General features: G+C 34.1%; 1 protein-coding gene across 1 annotated transcript; it reads left to right on the top strand.

Annotated features, from left to right (window-relative positions):
* The first annotated feature begins 369 nt into the window (after positions 1-369).
* Positions 370-19,093, top strand: LOC142981138 (protein phosphatase 1B-like). The gene is made up of 4 exons (XM_076126830.1): positions 370-1,512; positions 3,254-3,371; positions 15,751-15,877; positions 16,218-19,093. Exons 1-4 carry the CDS (start codon positions 700-702, stop codon positions 16,324-16,326), a joined length of 1,167 nt encoding a protein of 388 aa, XP_075982945.1. The 5' UTR covers positions 370-699; the 3' UTR covers positions 16,327-19,093.
* Positions 19,094-19,798: the final 705 nt, after the last annotated feature.

Here is a 19,798-nt window from a genome sequence, read left to right on the forward strand (position 1 = left end):
ACATTAAAGGGAAAATTTGTTATTCACATCATGTTTAATATTTAGCGCTCATTACAGATAATATTTTTTTGAACAATACAAATATAAAGAATATTGTTTCTCAATTTCACTATACAAAAATAAAACAAGTTTGGCTAATATATTATCTTCTAATTGATTTCAGTTAGATTTGGCTATGAACAACTAGATAAGTCTGTACCATTTTTTTTATCTGTTGATAATTGTGTTTGCTATGTAATTATGAGACAAAAATCAATAATTCTATAGGTATAATAATTTATTTTATTTTATTCCAGCAAAATCTTCTTGATTCAACAATAAAACCCATAAACAATATCCGATAAAATTCATTTAAAAAATTAAATCATAGACAAGTACTATTTATGTCCGCCATTCATTCTTTTGAGTTGCTTTTTCGTTTTACGATTCCCGAGAGCACGATTTGTCATCGAGATCTACGCAACACCATCGCGTAATTAATTAACCTACGTAGAAACTATTGAAACAATAAACTCCACGCGTTGAGGCATCACAGCCACCAGTGTAGTGTAACAGCCATCTGACGTGATCATACTGTGAGATCGTATCTACCAGTGATGCTTTTGCTTGCCTTTTACGTTATCGTTTACGACGTGAGTTCGAGTGCCTGATGGTGTGGAAACTATGTGCGATTAACTCAATAGAAACAGAGGACTCAGCATGGGGGCGTTTTTGGATAAGCCCAAGACTAAGAAATACAACGAGACAGGGGAAGGGAATGGTCTTCGCTATGGCGTGGCGTCGATGCAGGGTTGGCGCGTGGAGATGGAGGATGCGCATCACGCGCAGTTAACTTTGAACGGCACTCTATCGGACTGGTCTTACTTCGCGGTGTTCGATGGGCATGCGGGAGCGCGGGTGTCAGCGCATTGCGCGGACAACCTCCTCGAATGTATCCTGCAAACGGATGAGTTCCGGCGCGAGGATATAGCCGAGGCTATCCGCGCTGGATTCCTGGACTTGGACAAGAAGATGCGAGAGCTTCCGGAGCTGTGCAACGGCGTGGAGAAGTCTGGCTCGACAGCGGTGTGCGCGTTCGTATCACCCAAACAGATATACATAGCGAACTGCGGCGACTCCCGCGCAGTGCTGGCGCGTAACGGAGCGCCTATCTTCGCTACGAGAGACCACAAACCGGAGTTACCATCGGAGAAGTCGCGTATAGTGCAGGCCGGCGGGTCTGTTATGATCCAGCGTGTGAACGGAAGTTTGGCTGTGTCTAGGGCTCTGGGAGACTATGAGTACAAGAAGGTGCTGGATCGCGGTCCCTGCGAGCAGCTGGTGTCTCCTGAGCCGGAAGTCTCCACTCACGAGAGGAGTGAGGGAGAGGATGAGTTTTTGGTGCTGGCTTGTGACGGTGTGTGGGATGTGATGAGCAATGAGGCGCTGTGTGCATATGTGCACTCATTACTTCAGCTGACGGATGACCTTGTGGCCATCACCAACCAGGTCATCGACACCTGCCTCTATAAGGTTAGTGATCCCTATAATGATGTTTTGCTGTTTTTCTCTTTGAGAGTGCTATTTCTGTAGCTCATTAATTTTAGTATGCTTAATTATAGAAGTCACCTTATCATTAATTGGTTAGCATTGGAAATAATGGAGGCGAGATATAGTTGATAACCTGTTCCCAAGCTGTTTGTTTGCAATAATAAATGATTAACTATATGAAATATAATTATTAATTAACAAAACAAACATAATATTAACCTCTTTAGACGTTAGACCCTCATTTACACATGTGCATATTTGTAAACAACTTTTTTATTTTATTTTTTCACAAGTATTTGTCTTGTTACAATATATTTGATGAAATTGTTTTTTTTTACAATGACTGAAAGCATGACACCTAGGTATTATAGGTATATATTTTTTTAACAGTTTTTATATGGCCTTCTCTTCATTTCTTTTTTGCTACTCAAGTCAAAATTTTACTGTGTAATCATTATTGTACAGAAAAAAATTGTATTACTTAATTGATAGTATTTTACAACATACATTATCAGCATTAATTGTTATTTCATAAATTTCAATTACTCAATTTTAGCCTGATCATTTTATAAACATAAAAGTATATTTATTTTATGCCAAGTCTTAGCTAGGTTTTCATTTATATCAAGCCTTAGTAAAAAAGAAAATTGATAGCACATAAGCCTTTCTTTAATAAGAAGTAAAAAACATTATTTGAAGGAAGTATCTCTTCAGTAGAAAAAGGCTTAAGAGGATATTAATACAACTATACTTACATCATTCTTCCACTAGAGCTGTAAATGTATTGTTTTTATGTTTCAAATAGCAACATTACACTCGAGTAATTTTATCATGCAATAGAAATAACCAAACAGGTGGGTAATTAGTAGATTCTTTTACATCACTGGCAACATTTATGTGGCCAAAGTGTTCGTGAAATCCATATTATTACTACTGTACAGTTTTAATTGATTTAACTTTCTAATTTTGCTTTTAAACTACCTCATACTTGTGTATAATTTGATAGTTGATACAACCAATACTGGCAACATGTTTATGTTTTTTCCAAACATTGGAGGTATTGCATAATCTTATGTAACTTACATTGTAATAAACTGTTTTGATAATGGTTCAAACAGGTTCCCAAAATTATCCCTATGTTTTGGTTGATAGAGTTTATTTTCCTATAACATTTCTAACGGTTCAATGTCTTATTTATTGCATCATGGTCATGAAATATGCAATTTTAAGGGCATAATGTTGGAATTTGAATCACTTCCTGTATGCTATTTTGAGATGGTATGAAGTCATCTACCATTTCTTAGATCTGCTTTGAACAATGCTTGATGGGCCCAGTTTAATCATAATCTTGCATTTATTAAAGTTTGAGAGTGATAAAGAAGGAAAACCTGCAGGGATTTTTTTGATCTTAAGGTTGCAGCCGAACTCCTATCATTTTAAAATAATATCTATGCATAGTATAAGACTTTAAATAGTTGACTAAATCACCCCTTAAATTTAGCTTATTAGAACAATACAAACTTCCCAGCTATCCCATTTATTTTGTGCCTTGTAATTCTAGTTTTCATATAAAATTACTCACTTTGTAAATGTTTGGTATCCAGCAACAGGATTTATAGTCCCTGAAACATTTACAGCCACAAAAATTAATCTCTTAGCTGGAAGCAAGAAATATGAACTTGCAGGCTTGAGATGTCTTCTCACCCCCACTTGTATCTTACAGGGTAGTAAAGACAACATGAGTATCGTGCTGGTGGTGTTCCCCGCTGCGCCGAAGCCGAACGCCGAGGCCCAGCGCGCCGACCGCGAGCTCGACGAGACGTTGCGACAAAGGCTCACAGGTTGCTATCATTCACTACTGCATGCCTGCTCACACAAACACAGAAACAGAAATCACAATAATCATATAGATACACCTGAGTGTAGGAGTGACAATGATGCTAGAGCTTAGTCTCCACTTTATATTCGACGGTTTCCACTGGCTGGTGTAATGTTGCCTTCGCCAAGTTTATAAGCAGACTATTTTGACAGTTCGGTTCCGATCTTTGATTGGTTTTCGCGCCAAGTGCCAGCCGTCGAAATAATTGTAGAGACATCGATGTATGTGGAGGGCCTTATTTTTATGGTTTAGGAACTTTTAAAAGGTTCTAGAAACTCATTATGATGACAGTTTATTGAGCTTTAGAATAAGTAAAAAGACGAATATTGGTTAGCCATCGTTTACTCTGTATTGCAGGACAAAGTTCTGTCGATATTAATTTAGGTTTACGTTTTTTCTCCGAATTGCCATAGTTGCCAAAATTATTTTTTAGTTAATAAGCAATATCAGGGTACATTTTTGAGTACAAATCACTTTATTTTTTGTTTGCAAAACGTAGGTAAGTTAAGTCAGAGATTTTATTATGGCAAAGACATAGCGTATAGTGTATGTGAGAAGAAGTGTTCAAATTAATGGGAATTGATGGGGCCTTGAGAATTTTAGGGTAGCTATGTATATTACCGCAAAAGTTATTTAAACTAATATTGGCACAAATCACGATTAGTCGCAATTTCTATAATAAAGAAGGAATTGATATTAACGCGTATAATGTGATAATTAGCACCGTAAAATCTATTTCAAAAGTAGGAAATTATAATGTAACTGTAGAGAGGTTTACAAAACTTTCAGGCGTGCCTGAATGACTCAAGAGTCTAAATTAAGAACCATTGCGATCGTTTGAGATCAATCTTCCGCGGCGGAAAGGTGTTTGTGAAACTACTCCCGAACCTATGTTGCGTCAAAACTATGTTTTACGTAGACGACATTGATGCGTGAACTTTGTTAACAAACTTTGCTAATTTTAGTCTCATTACTTTATACAAAAAGTAGTAGTAAAAGTCCTATTTTGAATAAATGCACTCATAGTTCATAAAATACGATTAACTTCCTTAAAATTGTTAAATTAGGAATACTTTTCGCCAAATATTCTTCGATTCTGAATATAACTGACAAAAATTGAAGCAATACACTTAACGTGTTCTTTGGCTTTAAAAGTATGAAAGACATACAATTAATCGTAAGAATTTAAATCGTAAAATGAAACTTTTTTTAAAAGTAAATTTTCCTTTTTATAATAAAATTGAATAAACTCAATCAATTTGTAGTAATCGCGATTAACACTTGTGCACATAATACTCAAGGGCAATTTTACTAAGGAATTCGTATTAACTAAACGTTTTTGTTCTAAGAATATTATATTACAAGACGTAGTTCTTTCCTGCTTTGCTATCGAAAAGTTACCGGTAATTATTATAGCAAGCAAAATAACAAAATAAATAAAAAAGTTTTTTTCCCGTTTTTCAAATAGCAGTCGAAATCCTTGTTTTCTAGATTCTTTGCCTGATTAGTTCGTCTGAAGTCGATACCATTTTCGCGAAACCCCACTCGATTTCACAAAATTACGGATATTATTTCTATCAACGATGTTATACATATTAGTGTATCATATACCAGTAGGTACCGAGTCCTCAGATTGTTATCAAATTTATGACAATCATAGCAATATTTACTATCGGGGAATGACATCATTTTCATAAGTAACACACATACGCACTATGTTTTCAATGATAACTGTACTTGTATGCTTTTCACCAAAGAGGCTTATTCTAGCGGTGCAGTGTTTGTATATTGTAGTTCAGAGCACGAACATTTCAAATCATCGAATGAGCACGCAAATTGCATTCTGCGATTAATGTAGTTTCGGTCTTGATAATGATATACCTAATTTGATCAAGTTTGAACGATATTGGTATCTTAGAGCTTAAAAGAAGAAGGTTATGTAAAAAAGCCTGATAATCTTTAGTCACCAATTAAAAAAAAAAATACCTATGCGGGAGTTTTTCGGGAATATTACGTTCCCTGTGCCAATTTTACAACTACAGTTCATAGACAGGTGATTAGTTTGTAGGGTTAAGAGTTCTCTCAGCTCCCAACTCTCGTGGCAGCATTTCATTGTTGCTTTTCTACTACAGATGCGAGAGGTAGAAAACCGTTGTGTAAAGAAAAAATCTACCTGTAAGATTATCTGCAGTGTAAGATATCCTATTAATACCAGCATACAACTTAATACCTCGCTAGCACATTTAGGTGGGAAAGCAGTCTACGTTACAAAATTTGGGTTCGTGTTCCAAACTTTTGAAAGTATGTTTCGACTGTCAGCATCGACGAAAAACTTTTCTCCCTCATAAAACGTAAAAGGAAAAAGTAGGTTACATTTGTCTACTTTCAGTCTAGTCCCAGTGTAAACTATACTATAAACATGTATGTATATGTGACTAACTTGCATGGAAGTTAACACTATGTTGCTCGATTAGATTTCAATTGCGACCGCAGAATGCATTCGTCTGCGGTGATATCTTCACACCTTTGTTTGTATTTCCGTTTATAACAACTAATTGAACTGCAAGATTACTTATTTTAGACTTGTGATGATTGTAGAATCAAAATACTATTCCATATACATTTGTATGCGTTTTCCTGCCATTTTCCGAAACTGTTTTCATATGAAGTAGTGTAAGTTATTCAAAGATAATCCAGTTTTTTACCAGTAAAAGTATGATTAGAAAAGAACGGGTTTGTATTTTCAGAGATTGCACGTTAGTAATAAACAGAGTTTACCATTTTGTATGATAGTTTACGATATTTTTAGCAGTCAATATGCAACGACCATTAACATAGGAGATTATTTAGTCCAATTTTCTTTTATTTACGTCAAATATAATTTAACCATTTTTACCCATCGAAATATACCTGAAACCTCGCAAGTTTGTATCCTATTAGTTTTAGTATCAATTTATTATTTTACACTCATAGCTAGCAATAGTCATCAACTAGAGTACAAATATCATATTGACGTGTTCTGTAGCGCTGTCAGTCGTTATGGGGAAAGTCTAGTGATTCCCGTTTTCTAACGTAACATAGCCGTTATTGCCTAACAGCTATCGTTAAACCGCAGGCTTTACGATGCACCAATAACTCAAATAAGCCTAGTTACTACCCACGAAACAAAGAATATATTCACAGACACCCTGAATCTGATAGTACAAGAATTATAATATACGTTTCGTTTAACACGCAACACATAACCCCGACTTAAGGTATGGATATTGTAAATTATGATTTCATAGTTCATACGTCGATTAGATTGCCAAAGACATTGCTTCCATGTTATTATGTTTGACATCACGAGGTGAATAACAATGAGACTCTTATATACAAACAATAAATATATTTAACTCGTGGGTAATGCGAGTAATGGCTACAGATTTATAATTGTTTGAAACTCTCAGTAAGACAGTGAGTTTTTACCGTAATTTAGTAACTATTTTATATTCAAAGTGGTATCTATAATGAAATAGTAATTTATTTTTAAGTTAATCAAGACATTGAGCTTAAAATGACAAAAATAATTCTAAATTCTATTCTATTTTTACTTCAATTTCTTTCCATAAATTTTATCGAATCAATTAAATTCCGTGAATAATCTACTTTAATTATAATCCAGTCAATTAGTTCCTCCATTGTTTTTAGTTTCCCAAAATGCCAAACTAAAATATTTCCACTATGAAGTGAATTTCTTCGTAAATGACTGAAATACATTAATTCTGCATACAACTGAGTGTGCTTTGTGGAAATGTAAGCAATTGAAAGAATATTAATACGATCGGACGACAGTAATACAGTTAGGTAGTCCAGACCGCACTATACTCATATCGCTACACGTGTCAAGCAATGTGTGACGACACTTAAATAAATAATGAGACATAGTACTATGCGCCTGAGTCTATAGAATAATAATGGACCAAGCTTCATCATACATAAAACATAATAAACTAGTGTTGCGATACTCGGATATTTTGACAATTTTGACGTTACCAAATGTCATTTTTCGGATTATAATGTCCTAGCAGCTTTGTAGTTCTAATTCTATGTAATACCCACATTTCCTAGTGTTCATTTTTAGGATATAAAGTTCACTTTTATACCCTTTTCTACCTGTATACTCCTACAACAGACTTGAATATTATACATAAGTAGTTCAATCTTGTTCTTGCCATCTCATATTATTCTTTCTATTCTAGAATTAAGAATAATCAAATACAGGTATTATATTCTATTGTATATACCTAGTATTAAGTCTTGGTAGAAGAGAATTTTATTATAACGCCAAGTTTGTCTTCTAAGCCATTATCCTATAATATTTCCATTTGTAATTAGTAGAAAAATATTTTTCGGATATTAGTGATGTGCCTCCTAATAATTATTATATCGTTAGTTATCGTTTAAATAGTTTTATTAATATAGCAATAATATAAAGTTTTAGTACATATTAACGCCTATTTACTGAGATCAATGTTACCAGTATATTTATTTATTTATTACACAGAGTGTATATTTTTTGTTAGATTTTTTTTGTTGAATATTTACCTATTTTATTTATTTTATAGAAAGTATGTTATTTGGAGTTGAATAACGTTATTTATGGAGTGCTGATGCGATGAAGGCTTTTCAAAATGTTTTAGGGTAAAGAAAGTTCGATGAAAGTGCTATTTCTTCCGCCTTATATGGTTGAATGATATTTATTTTAATACAATATGCGGCTAATAAACAGAATTAACAAGAGAACAACAGGGCATACCCATTTTAATCGCCTTAGTATGAAAATAAATGTGTAAAAGATATGTATCTTCGTCGCCGAGTCAGATAGTCTTTCTATTGGTCATTCAACTGTTCAGACACATGTCAGAAGCGCTTCAACTGATTATGCGCCACACTCCCTAGATTATATTCGCCTTTGCCAAGATATCTTTAATTAGAGAAATGTTTTTAACCCCTTTTAAGTCTCAAGTTTTGAAAAGTCTTCAAAATAGCTTAGCTTATAAGTATGTTCCGTTTGTACAAAATATTTAACTACAATGTACTTAATCCAATTGTGATTTTATTTTTTGTAAAAACCTAACATTTGTGATATTAACTCTTTATTGAAAAGAAAATCTCCACCTTTATAATATCCTAATCTAAAAAAACTAACATGTATAAATTGTGAGACTCACTCTGAATTTATATTGTCTTTGTTACCCCTGTTTTCTAATATTAAAGTATTTTTGAAAAATTCACCGGTTAGTTTCATTGCTTTAGTCCTGACCCTATTGCCTTTGCCTGAATTGAATAAAAAAAGTAAAAGTTTATTTCTAATGGAAGGGGTTAAAGCAATGAACGTGCGTGTAGAATGACGGCTTGGGCGCCAGTGTCGGTCTTCGCAAAGACAAGTACGTTTGAAAGATTGGAAGCCATAGTGCACTGCTAATCTCGTTGGTCTTGCCTGTTATCGATTATGTAGAGTACGCGCTGTAAATATCTTTATGTAATATTATAAATAGGCTTTGAGTGACTTGATTGTTAGCGATAAAGTAACAATGATATCTTTCATTATAACAAATCTAGTCAGTCAGGAAGTAACTACACTTTGATACACACAGAGTACAAGTTATAATAATATTTATGTTTTCTATATTTATATGAGAATTTTATATATAAGATAACTCTATTGATTTTTAGGAATATTGATACACGAAGCGAAGGTGACAGGTTATTCAGGTCTCTAATTTGAGGTGGAGTTCTAGTTAATAAGGTTAAACACCGTTTTTATAAGCAGTCGCATTGTGAAGGAATTACTAATAAGAATTAGGGGATTTTTTACCACTTAAATACTTCTGGAAGAGGTGTGAGTCTTTTGTTTTGCCTTTCCAAAACTAGGGGTGGGAGCTTACAGCTTAAATTAAGAAAGTAATAAACAATTCTACTACAAAGCCTACATTTTAGACAAATACCCGCAAAATAAAAATATCTTGGTATTTAAACGTCGCATTTGTTCAGCAGTCTTTAAGTAAAGTGATTTCATTCCTGTTTATTCAAGATGTCTTGAAACATGAATGACTACCGGATAATACTGAAGATTATCGTCATTTTAATTGGTTACGTGATGTGTGACCTCTATTTGTATGTAGGGATAATGATATTGATTTTCCCGTTCATCACGTGCTCTGTGCAAAGAGTGAATAATATAGTAATGTATTTGTTAAATGTATATGATATCACTCAAAAAACCACGGTGACATGATCGAATTTACAAAGAAATTGAATGTTGTTATTGCTTGATGACTTTTACAATACTATTATATTGTTTTTTATACCAATGGAATATGTGTTAAGCATCAAAATTACTTGCATACTCTTAGTTTGTATGACACATAAATCGTACACTAAATACTTTCCTATAATTACTACTTGGGGAACATTGGCCAAAAAGAACTTGAAACATCGTAAAAAGACTGAAATAAAAAAATAGGACCCTCCCTGAGGGTTGCTAGTCGCAAAAAAATCAATATAAGTACTTACTTAGACTTCAATTTTTTTTAACTATAATCCCGTTTTTGTAATAAACCTAATGATGACTATTTTAATGCCACTAAAGTAAAGTCGCGGGCATACATATGTTTATAATTTACGAGCTATAAAACGTCTTATCGTTGTAAACCTCTTATGTACTCAAATAAACATATGTTTATATTGATTTGCGTGACGTATACAAATATGGACTGAATGAAATTGATTTGTTCATCAATCTGTGTACTTATCAGCTAGGCAAGACTTGTATTTGATAGCCTTATTTATATAAATAGTGGGAGCTAGAACATAAAAGTACTGTATAATTTTATATGGAGATAAAGTTTGTTTATAGGAGTCTATATCCGAAACTACTAAATCAATATTGCAGAAGAAATCTGACAGATAGGCTGTTCTCGGATATTATGCTGTTCTTTCAACGACGATAGACACTAGTTCCTAAAGGTTTAAAAGAAAAAAATACTCATGAAACACTTAATCGTTTATGATGATATGACAGGGCGATATCTTATTATGTTAAAAAATAGCGGTAGTAGTAGTATTCCAGTTAACATTTTTAAACAAACGAAAGTTCGTAATAAATTCCAAGTACATATTTACATTTGGAAATACTAAGGACCAATAATAATTTAACAGCGTATGGTTGAATGTGGTTTAACTCATAGATAAAGTAACAAACTAACCGATTCTTATGCAGAAGTAGTAAAACCAAGGGCTTAATGTGCTAAAGAAAATTGTATAAGAAGTTTCAATGCCACAATTCCTATGCAGTCACTATTATTTATGTAAATGACTTCCGATACAAGACATTATGTTTGCAGTACTTATGCGTTAGTGCGCCTGACCTCTCACTACTCGTGTCGGTTATCTATCCCACTGTTCTATGAAAGAGGGAGAATAGAGAGTGTACCTGTCTATTGTGCACTTGGATACTATAAACAGTCCACCTTATCCTATTAATATTATGAATGCGAATGTTTGTGGGGATAGATATTTGTTGCTCTTCCACGGAAAAACTAGTGGACGGATTTTAACGCAATTTGATACAGTGATAGCCTATAACCTGCATTAGCACATAGACTACTTTGCCCGATAAATAATTTCACGCGGACGAAGTTGCTAGCAGAAGCTAGGGCAACAATATACCTCCTATTTATCTTATTTTAGTCATTTTCATTGCCCTAAAATTCATATCGAAAACGTTACCTACAACGGTTGGCTAGTTTCAATAAAACTGGCCGTCTTAACCGATTATCGGCAAGGAGTATTATTATTACTTATGCATTGTACTGTAAGTACAATTAGCGGCCGCACTCGGCGAGAACTGTTACGTCAGTGATGACGTCACGCGGTCCATTCAATGTGATTAAATTATAAGCGCACGTAACCTAGTAGTTGTTGCGAAGGGCTGACTAACTAGGTTAAGTAATGGTATCGCGGTCATGTTGTTGATGGGTAAACAAACAACCTACTTTATTGAGGACTTGTTGAACTACCTAGAGTTCAGTGTAAACTGCTAGAAGATGGATGGTTCTGATGACATAGGTATTATAAAACCAACTTCACTCGCATTATTTTTTAATAATAGCTTGTAATAGTCTAGGATGTAGTCTTTCAGTTCTGCATCTTTTCATAATCGTTTCAGTCGTTTTACATGAAAGTAGGATAAACCAACTCTCATATTTATATTAATGTTAGTATGCATTAATGGAAGTATAGACTTGCATTTTAGGGTACAGTAACTACGTGATATATTTTTTTTCAGTAGTTAGTTATTAGCTAAAAAAAGCTAGTGTGATACAGCCGTATATAATAGCGGGCATATCATCTAAATTAATATACTGTTACTATGGTTTAATTGACCAAATATGTATCGCAAGATACGAGGATATGTTTTAGGAAAATGTTCAATATGTACATTTCAATATACAATGTCGATTAATGGCTATTTTTGCTATTCTAACAATAGAACATATACATCATTTTATGAATCACTTCCTTCCCTAAAATATGCTTAAAACAATGGATTTATCTGCAGTTAAATTCTATACAAATAATATAATGCCATCAAAAACATTCTGTAAAAACCTCAAGTCTCGCCGTAAAAAGTTGTGAGATCTATATAATACCAAGTCGATTGATCTATTTAGTCTCTACTCAAAGGACCTTCTGTCTTAAGTTATTACGTATGTTATTATCATGCCAATTTAAAAAAAAAAACCTTTAAAACAAATAGACCGACCTGGCCATCGCATGATTTGATTATTAGTATGTATCACACTACACAGCACGACGAGAAGTTAATGCTCCTGAAATGTTAATGGCGAATTTGTGTTTTCTTGCGATGACCAAGTCGATCTATTTGTTTTAAAGGTATTTTTTTTTTAAATTGGCATGATAATAACTTACGTAATAACTTAAGACAGAAGGTCCTTTGAGTAGAGACTAAATAGATCAATCGACTTGGTATTATATAGATCTCACAACTTTTTACGGCGAGACTTGAGGTTTTTACAGAATGTTTTTGATGGCATCTCACTTCTTTTTGTAGAGCGAATAGAGCAAACATAACTCCAATTTGTATGGAAAGCCGTATTTTTTTCATAATTCAACATATTTTCCTATGGGAATGTTGTTCAGTTTCATGGGCTAAACACCCTTACCCACCCTATACCCCCTCCCGTTATGTCTCATATAGTAGATACATATTTACACCTATTTATTTTATTTTCTACAGAAATTATAATTTAATTCATTAACTGCAAATGTAACCTTGTAATCTTATACATTTATATGGGATTACAAAGTTATTGTTGCAGTTAGTGTATTTAGAAAACTTGACCGAAATTAGAAAATATTGAATTTTTCCCATGATTAAGACCCTAAACCCTATTTGTATTCTAAATTTTAAGCTTCTAAGTCTGCTAGAAGTACCTTATACTTTTGATGATCGGTGAGTCAGTGAGTCAGTGAATCAGTGAGTGACAAAATTCAAAATTTTAACAAGTTGTCATTCTTAAACTACTGGTTCAAATTGACTGAAATTTTAAATATACCGTGTTTATACAATGACTGATTAGTTGCTGAAAATCCAGGCTTCTTGTTTTATCCACTACGAAATTATAGGGGTGTCAAAAATAGCCCGAATTGCTTCGAGAAAAGGATGTTACGGCCGTGCCGCTTTTTTTTTGCTCGACTTGCGGGGGCACTTCCGTGCCCCCAGATAGGGGTTTTGGAAATGTGTACTGAAAACGGGGATTAGTATAGGATTTATGAATTCGTCTGAAGTGTCTTTTCCTTTAGGAATGTCGTATTAAAAAGACAACTTTAATCTTACGAAAAACAAAGATCAACCGTTTTTACAGGTTTTCTGAATTGAATATGAACATAATTTAGGATTTACGAACTTAATTTATTTTTTTAAAACCCGTTACTGTACCACTGTTGGGCAAGTATCCCGATCGAGGGAGGGGTTTAGGCCTTAAAATACATTATTTTTCTTTCTGGAAGTTAACTAAACGAGCTCTAAAATAAATTAATCATATTTGTAAGAATGTACAAAGAAAAGTGAACTTCCCCCAAGACTTACTCTGCCCTTGACATTACTGAAGTTCAATGTCAAATGTCACCGTCAAAATGAACTGTGAAATGTGTCTGCAGCGTTACGTTTAGTTGCGTGCTTGAACACTATTTCCTTTCGTCATACGTACTTGTAATATTATAGCTTATATTTTAGCGTACCTGTAGTTTTATGATGGACATAGATGGTGAACCTTTTAACAGTTTACAGATTCAAACAGCTTCTGACGTGCCTTGCAAATAGTTTGGATTCTGATTTTACTTAGTGTCAGTGTTTGTAAAATACCCCATGAAACAGAATACATTCCTTCTAGATTTTTTCTTTATTAAGGAACGGAACCTTTCCCTTAATTCTCAAACCCACGCCCAGCATTGGGAAAGTCTATTTTTTAACGGGAATTAACGCAAACGTGAGCTTTACATTAGATTTGCTTGACGTTTCGGCGAAGGTAACACTAGCCGTGGTTGTGGTAGTTGTAGTACCTTGCGATAAGTGGTTGTGTCCTAAGAACTTATCGTCAAAGTTTCAGTAAAATGTAGCATAATTTTGTAAAACAAGCTAATTCGCCATTACAGTGATTCCGCTAAAACTACGTACACGTGACTTAATGTTACACACGTTTTCTTGGTTTCGTGTTACTGTTATTAGTTAGGTAACTTCACTCATTCTTACACGCTTGTATCGTTCTAATTATACCTTTAAGTTTAAAACATAATTCACTTGCACTTCAATTAGAAAATCACGTATTAATAATATCGCTCTTTGCGATCGCTGTCGAATTCTAACCTTAGCTACACCTACACACTTAACCATACTTAACACCGAACCAACCACCTAACCATACATAACACCTAACCAACTTCTACTAATAATTCTCACTAAAAAATAATTTCAGCATTAAAAGAAGTCAATAATATACAATTACACATTAAAGCTGCTTCCTGAAGCCATAGCCTGATCTTTGTCTTTCTGCTTGAAGTAAAAAGGCTCCCTAGCTATTGCAATGTGAGGATGTGGTATATTTGACTGCCTGTGTGGCGCAGCGGCGAAGGTCGCCACGCCGCTAACATTACGTCGAGTGGTCTTAGGTTCAATTCCCATACGGAACAATTCGGTCTAGTTGTACTTTGTGTCTGTTGTTTTGTATGTTTGTAAAAATCCCCGCGAAATAAGAGCAATTCTAAGTGCGGGAGAGGTCTTAAAAAAAAATACGATACTCTATACTCTACATTTAGAAATTCTTCAACATTCGGCCAGAGTCATTGCATGGGAGACAGCAATACATTCATATTTGAATACATTGAATATTGAAAAGTTCGCTACCTCTGTAAAAATATCGTGAAGTATTGCGATGTCGCTCACGAAACGGTCGTCCCATACAAAAAGTTCTTGAAGCTACTTTGTACAATTCTTTGGATTGTTCAACATGCAAATTGTAAAAACTAGAATATGATTATGACAGGCAAAAGACTTGGTACAAGTTTATTAAGCAGTCTCGGTTCTACAAATTATCTTGTTATTTGTTTCCAAGTGGATAGCTTTAAGTCTAAAAGAATGATAACTTTGAACTGCTAGTTTTATTTAACCGAGTTATTAAGTATGTGTATGCCAAAGCATACAACTCCATTTAGGTTTCAGTTCCAGCATACGAACTTTTTTAATAATTCATTATGATTTTGAAAAAATGTTTCTGTGTTTTTAGTTTACATGACACTTAAATCATTTTATAAGTTTTAGGTATATCGGTTCTTATTTGTTAGTTAAAGTGAGAAATTACGACGTCGTTTAGTTTCCTTAATATCTCATCAATTGGCTCATAATCCATAAATAATATTGACATATTAACTGAAGCAGTTTCATATTATGACTAGCTCCTTCTACTGTGGCGACATCATGAAAACTTGCAATAATAATGACACTGCATGAAGGGCTGAGGTCACTACCATTAAAACATTTTTTTTTAAGATTAAGTTACCTCTGCTATTGATGTTCCCAATATAAGCATCTTATTCTATCAAAACTAACTAAGCGATGTTTGTAAGTTACATTCACAAGCATTTGCACAAAAACATTACACTTCTAGTCCCAACTGGGTCCAAGTTAAATTTAGCCAACATTTGACCTAAATTATATGATTTGCTTTTTGTACCATAAATATTGTAAATATTTATTAATGTGTTTGTTATTTGTACAGCACTGATAGAGCGCAGCGCCGGCAGCGAGGAGGGCGAGTACTCGTCCAGCCACTTCCCGTGGGTGCTGAAGCAACTCATGCAGGAGAACATACCCGGACTGCCGCCGGGAGGCGGGCTGGCTGCCAAGTAAGTACACAGCACCATGTATAATTTACATACTCGAAAAATACACAAATATTATGTACTTTTTTGACCTAAGAAGAATATGACTTTTTAGTCTGTATGGATGTTAAAGATGGCAGCACTGTTTCTATAAAGATTTTTTTTGTAGTACAGCAAAAGAATGTTGTGAATAGTTATAAGCTGTAAAAGCAAAGACTAAATATAATGCTAAGAACAAAAGTGTTCTTAGCATTATATTTTTTCAATCTATCTATTATTGTCTTCGTCTTTACTACATCTGCAGCAAAGTCCCCGGATTGGGCTAAGGAACATGATTTTAATACTATGTTTCTGTAATTTTCAGGCAATCGCTACTGGACAAAATATACAGGGAGTTCTTCCCGGACCATCCGGACAGCTCGGAGACGTTCGACTGTCAGACGGAACTGACGGACGCGTTCAGCGCCAACTAACGCATATACATTACGTCTTACATTACACCGCGGGACGCGATCGTACACTCACCCGCTCACATGGAACGCAAACATTATAACTATGGACACTTTACGTTCCACTTAGTAAGTACTCGTAGTCAATGAGTTGGAAATTTCTACATATCAATACCAAAAACCAATTTTCAAATATTAAAATTAAGTACCAGCGTTTTTTAAATTTTTCTAAAGGATCGTGCACACACGCGAAGTGTACGGTCTCGTCCCAAAATTAGCTGAATACATCATTCTAGTACAATCGAATGGAATTGCAGATACATTACTTTTGGATTTTGAACGTTGGTAACACTTAATTTTGTACATAACTGTCTCGAATGTCTGGTAATGTAGTTGTAATTTGATTTGATACAACCAAATGTCTTTGTCTAGGCTGTGTTGATCGGTGGTTTATACTAGGTATATAATAGTACACGATTTCAAACTACCCTCTTGTTGGCCTCAAAAATGTGATAAAGGAGTGGTTAGTTGCGGCTCGGCCTATTAATTGGCACTTTCCTTGATATAATTTGTTAACTATTTTAACTACTATTTTCGTATTAATTGGTGTGGTATGATATTGTAAACATTTTTGTGGCCAGTAACTTCCTGTCCTAAAACATAAACCGTCTATTCAACACGGCCTAATATGTTCAATCCAAATATGCATATAATGTTATGTAATACTCTATGGGCTGTGGTCTGGCCTTCTGAATAAAGATTTAGCATAAAACCTTTTTCGTTCCGCCTAGCCACAGCCATTCACCGGTATCACACGGCACAAAATTTCCTATTTTCCCGCCATATAATATAACCCTACCGGATTGAAGCAGCCATTATCTAAGAACCTTTATTTGTATAGCAAACAACATTTTTAATTTTGTCGCGTTACAATTTTATTTTTTTGTAGTTTAGAATTTTTTGTTTCGTGTTAACATTGGCCATTCGTGAATGTCATAATATTAGATGTATAATATTAGATATTCGATTGGATGTAATAGAAAGTCTATGATACAAGTTTATTTGTGCGAGCGGCTAAATTGCGTAGTTTATGTTGTCGCGCTTAACATTACCGTTATGAATGTTTTTTTACACTGATTTTTCAGCTAAACTTAGTTTGCGTTTAGCGATGATCATTTGTCAGTAGAAAAATCTTCCTAATACCCGTGTTGAGCACTATAGCTGATTCTTATGGCCAGTCGGATTTAGTGTAATCTTACGTTCGTTCCGTTTCAAGCGAAAGCCTAAGAAAATTGGTAAATTGATGATTTTCTCAATTTTATTAATAAATACCTAGTTCTTTTTTGTACATATTTTTTTCTTTATTACAACGTACATAGTCATTATCCAAAACGTCAAAATAACCTATTGATTTTTTTTAAATATACTAGAGTTATTAATCGGGAATTGGAATATGGGGTAATATTAATTGTTAGTTTCTTTTATAATTTCTCGAAAAATTATTGTACTTCGTTTCGTGTTACAGAAAATATTAGATTTAATCGCTTTTTAAAAGTTACGCGTTATCAAAAAATAAAATATTGGGTATGCTTTTAAATTTTTGCTTCGTACTTAGATGAAAAAAAAAGTAACTAATCTGTTGATATTCGCGTAGTGTCTGTGACCGTACAAAATAACAAATTAGACCGAATTCCATTTTGTCATGTAATGTTGTTACCAAATTCTATGTGTAATATTAATTTCTGATGTTCACCTCTTGTAAATAAAAGAGAATAGAAAAAAGATACTTTTGTACCTGTTTGTGCGGTTATTAGCGTGTAACTAACTAATTGTGAGGAGTTTATCGTGTCTCCCTTACTGGTAATACTTATACAACTGATTTAATTAATAGTAATTTGCTACTTTAAATAAAGACAGAACCCAACTTCAGTCACTTGAAGATGGTCACTGTACTTTTCTATTATTTCCATCTTAAAAGTCTCATTTCAGTTAAGTTTTAACTCTTTCGGCTTTATCTAAACTAGTATATGTATTACCAGAGCGCGACACAATAATGTAACTAAATAGTTTTTACTGAACAAAAATATTTCAAAGGTTTTCAAATGTGACTTAGGAGACATTGTTTTAATCTATCTTACGATTGAAATAATAACAAAATATAAATATAGTAACTTCGATATTCGTGTCTACGAATGTAACTTACTTAATAAAAATAAGTAATCCTATTTTCATTGCTAAAGGCGTATTCGAGAGTTTGTTATTCTTAATGGAAGACACAAGTTACATTAGCAGATTCGAATGCATCTATTGAAAATTCAAACCATATCTAAATAAGTTTAATATATTACAATATTAAAATACAGAACATCTGTTTCCTAGATATAAAAAATATTACCTATTTTATTGGTGGTAGCAAAGCTATTGCGACTTTAAAATTATTTTTTTAACTGATGCAAGACAGCAAAAATGTCTCCTGTAGGGTAATATTGAAGAAATGGGATGTATACGAAATTTGGATATTCAAACATTTTGATAGAACGACTCGGTTTAAATACGTATTATGCTGTCTTGCATTCGAAATTCGCTATGACCCCAAATTTGTCAGTTGATATTGCTTCCATCAAAATTATTTTCTATATTTTTTACCCGAAAATATTTTTATTGCCCTTTTCAGCCCATTGTCGTTCAATATTTGTGTATGGCAACATTTTTTTTTGTGGTAGTATTTTTTCATAAATTGTGTTTTTAGTGATTATAGATTGATTGCCAGTACGAGAAACGTGCCTTTGACGTCTAATGCTGGGGCTACATTAGCGAGCGAAGATTCGTATGGTGTTGGCGCGACAAAAACATCGTGTTCGGGTATGGGCGATGTTCTTGTCTACATTAAGGCGGGCGAAGATTCGTGTCGAGTTGACGCGATGCATCGTGCCTTGTGCTATAAAATTGAATGAATTCTAACACTTTTTCGTTACTCCACTCCATAGTGTAAAAAATTAAATGCACGTCCGTCTCGCTTCAAAGTCTGGACGACACTGAATTGACGTAGATGTAGCCACCTAAGCGAATATTGGCGCGACGAATCCCTTTGATTCGCGCCAGTTTACCGACAGCTCCTCGATACTACATCGTCTTCGCCCGAATACTACGCGATGACACGATGAACCCGGCCACATTCATCGCGTTAACACGAATATTCGCCATAGCCCGCTAATGTAGACCCAGCATAAGTAACGGTCGCGATGTTTTAATTGATATTTGTGTTGTATGCGACAGAGGCATTTAAATTGTCCAGTATTTCTTTCTTTATTTGAACCAAATATATTATAGACAGTGGGTTTTGAATTGGATTTTTTTAATGTCCATCCGAGACGAGTATGTAGGTTTGTCTGGTTGTTTTTTTTTTAATTTTGCTTTCGGACGAAAGTCGACGTCTCACGGAGTGTGTCTCGTTATTATCTAGTAGACGCTTGAACAATAAATACCTGTACCTTGA

Source organism: Anticarsia gemmatalis, chromosome 19 (assembly GCF_050436995.1).
Source record: "Anticarsia gemmatalis isolate Benzon Research Colony breed Stoneville strain chromosome 19, ilAntGemm2 primary, whole genome shotgun sequence".
Taxonomy (NCBI): Eukaryota; Metazoa; Arthropoda; class Insecta; order Lepidoptera; family Erebidae; genus Anticarsia; species Anticarsia gemmatalis.

Excerpts from the sequence above, each read along its gene's own strand:
- LOC142981138 (XM_076126830.1), top strand. The coding sequence starts at position 700 with ATGGGGGCGTTTTTGGATAAGCCCAAGACTAAGAAATACAACGAGACA. Across the intron at positions 3,372-15,750 it reads GTTGCGACAAAGGCTCACAG|CACTGATAGAGCGCAGCGCC; the intron begins GTTGCTATCATT and ends TTATTTGTACAG. Across the intron at positions 15,878-16,217 it reads GGAGGCGGGCTGGCTGCCAA|GCAATCGCTACTGGACAAAA; the intron begins GTAAGTACACAG and ends TGTAATTTTCAG.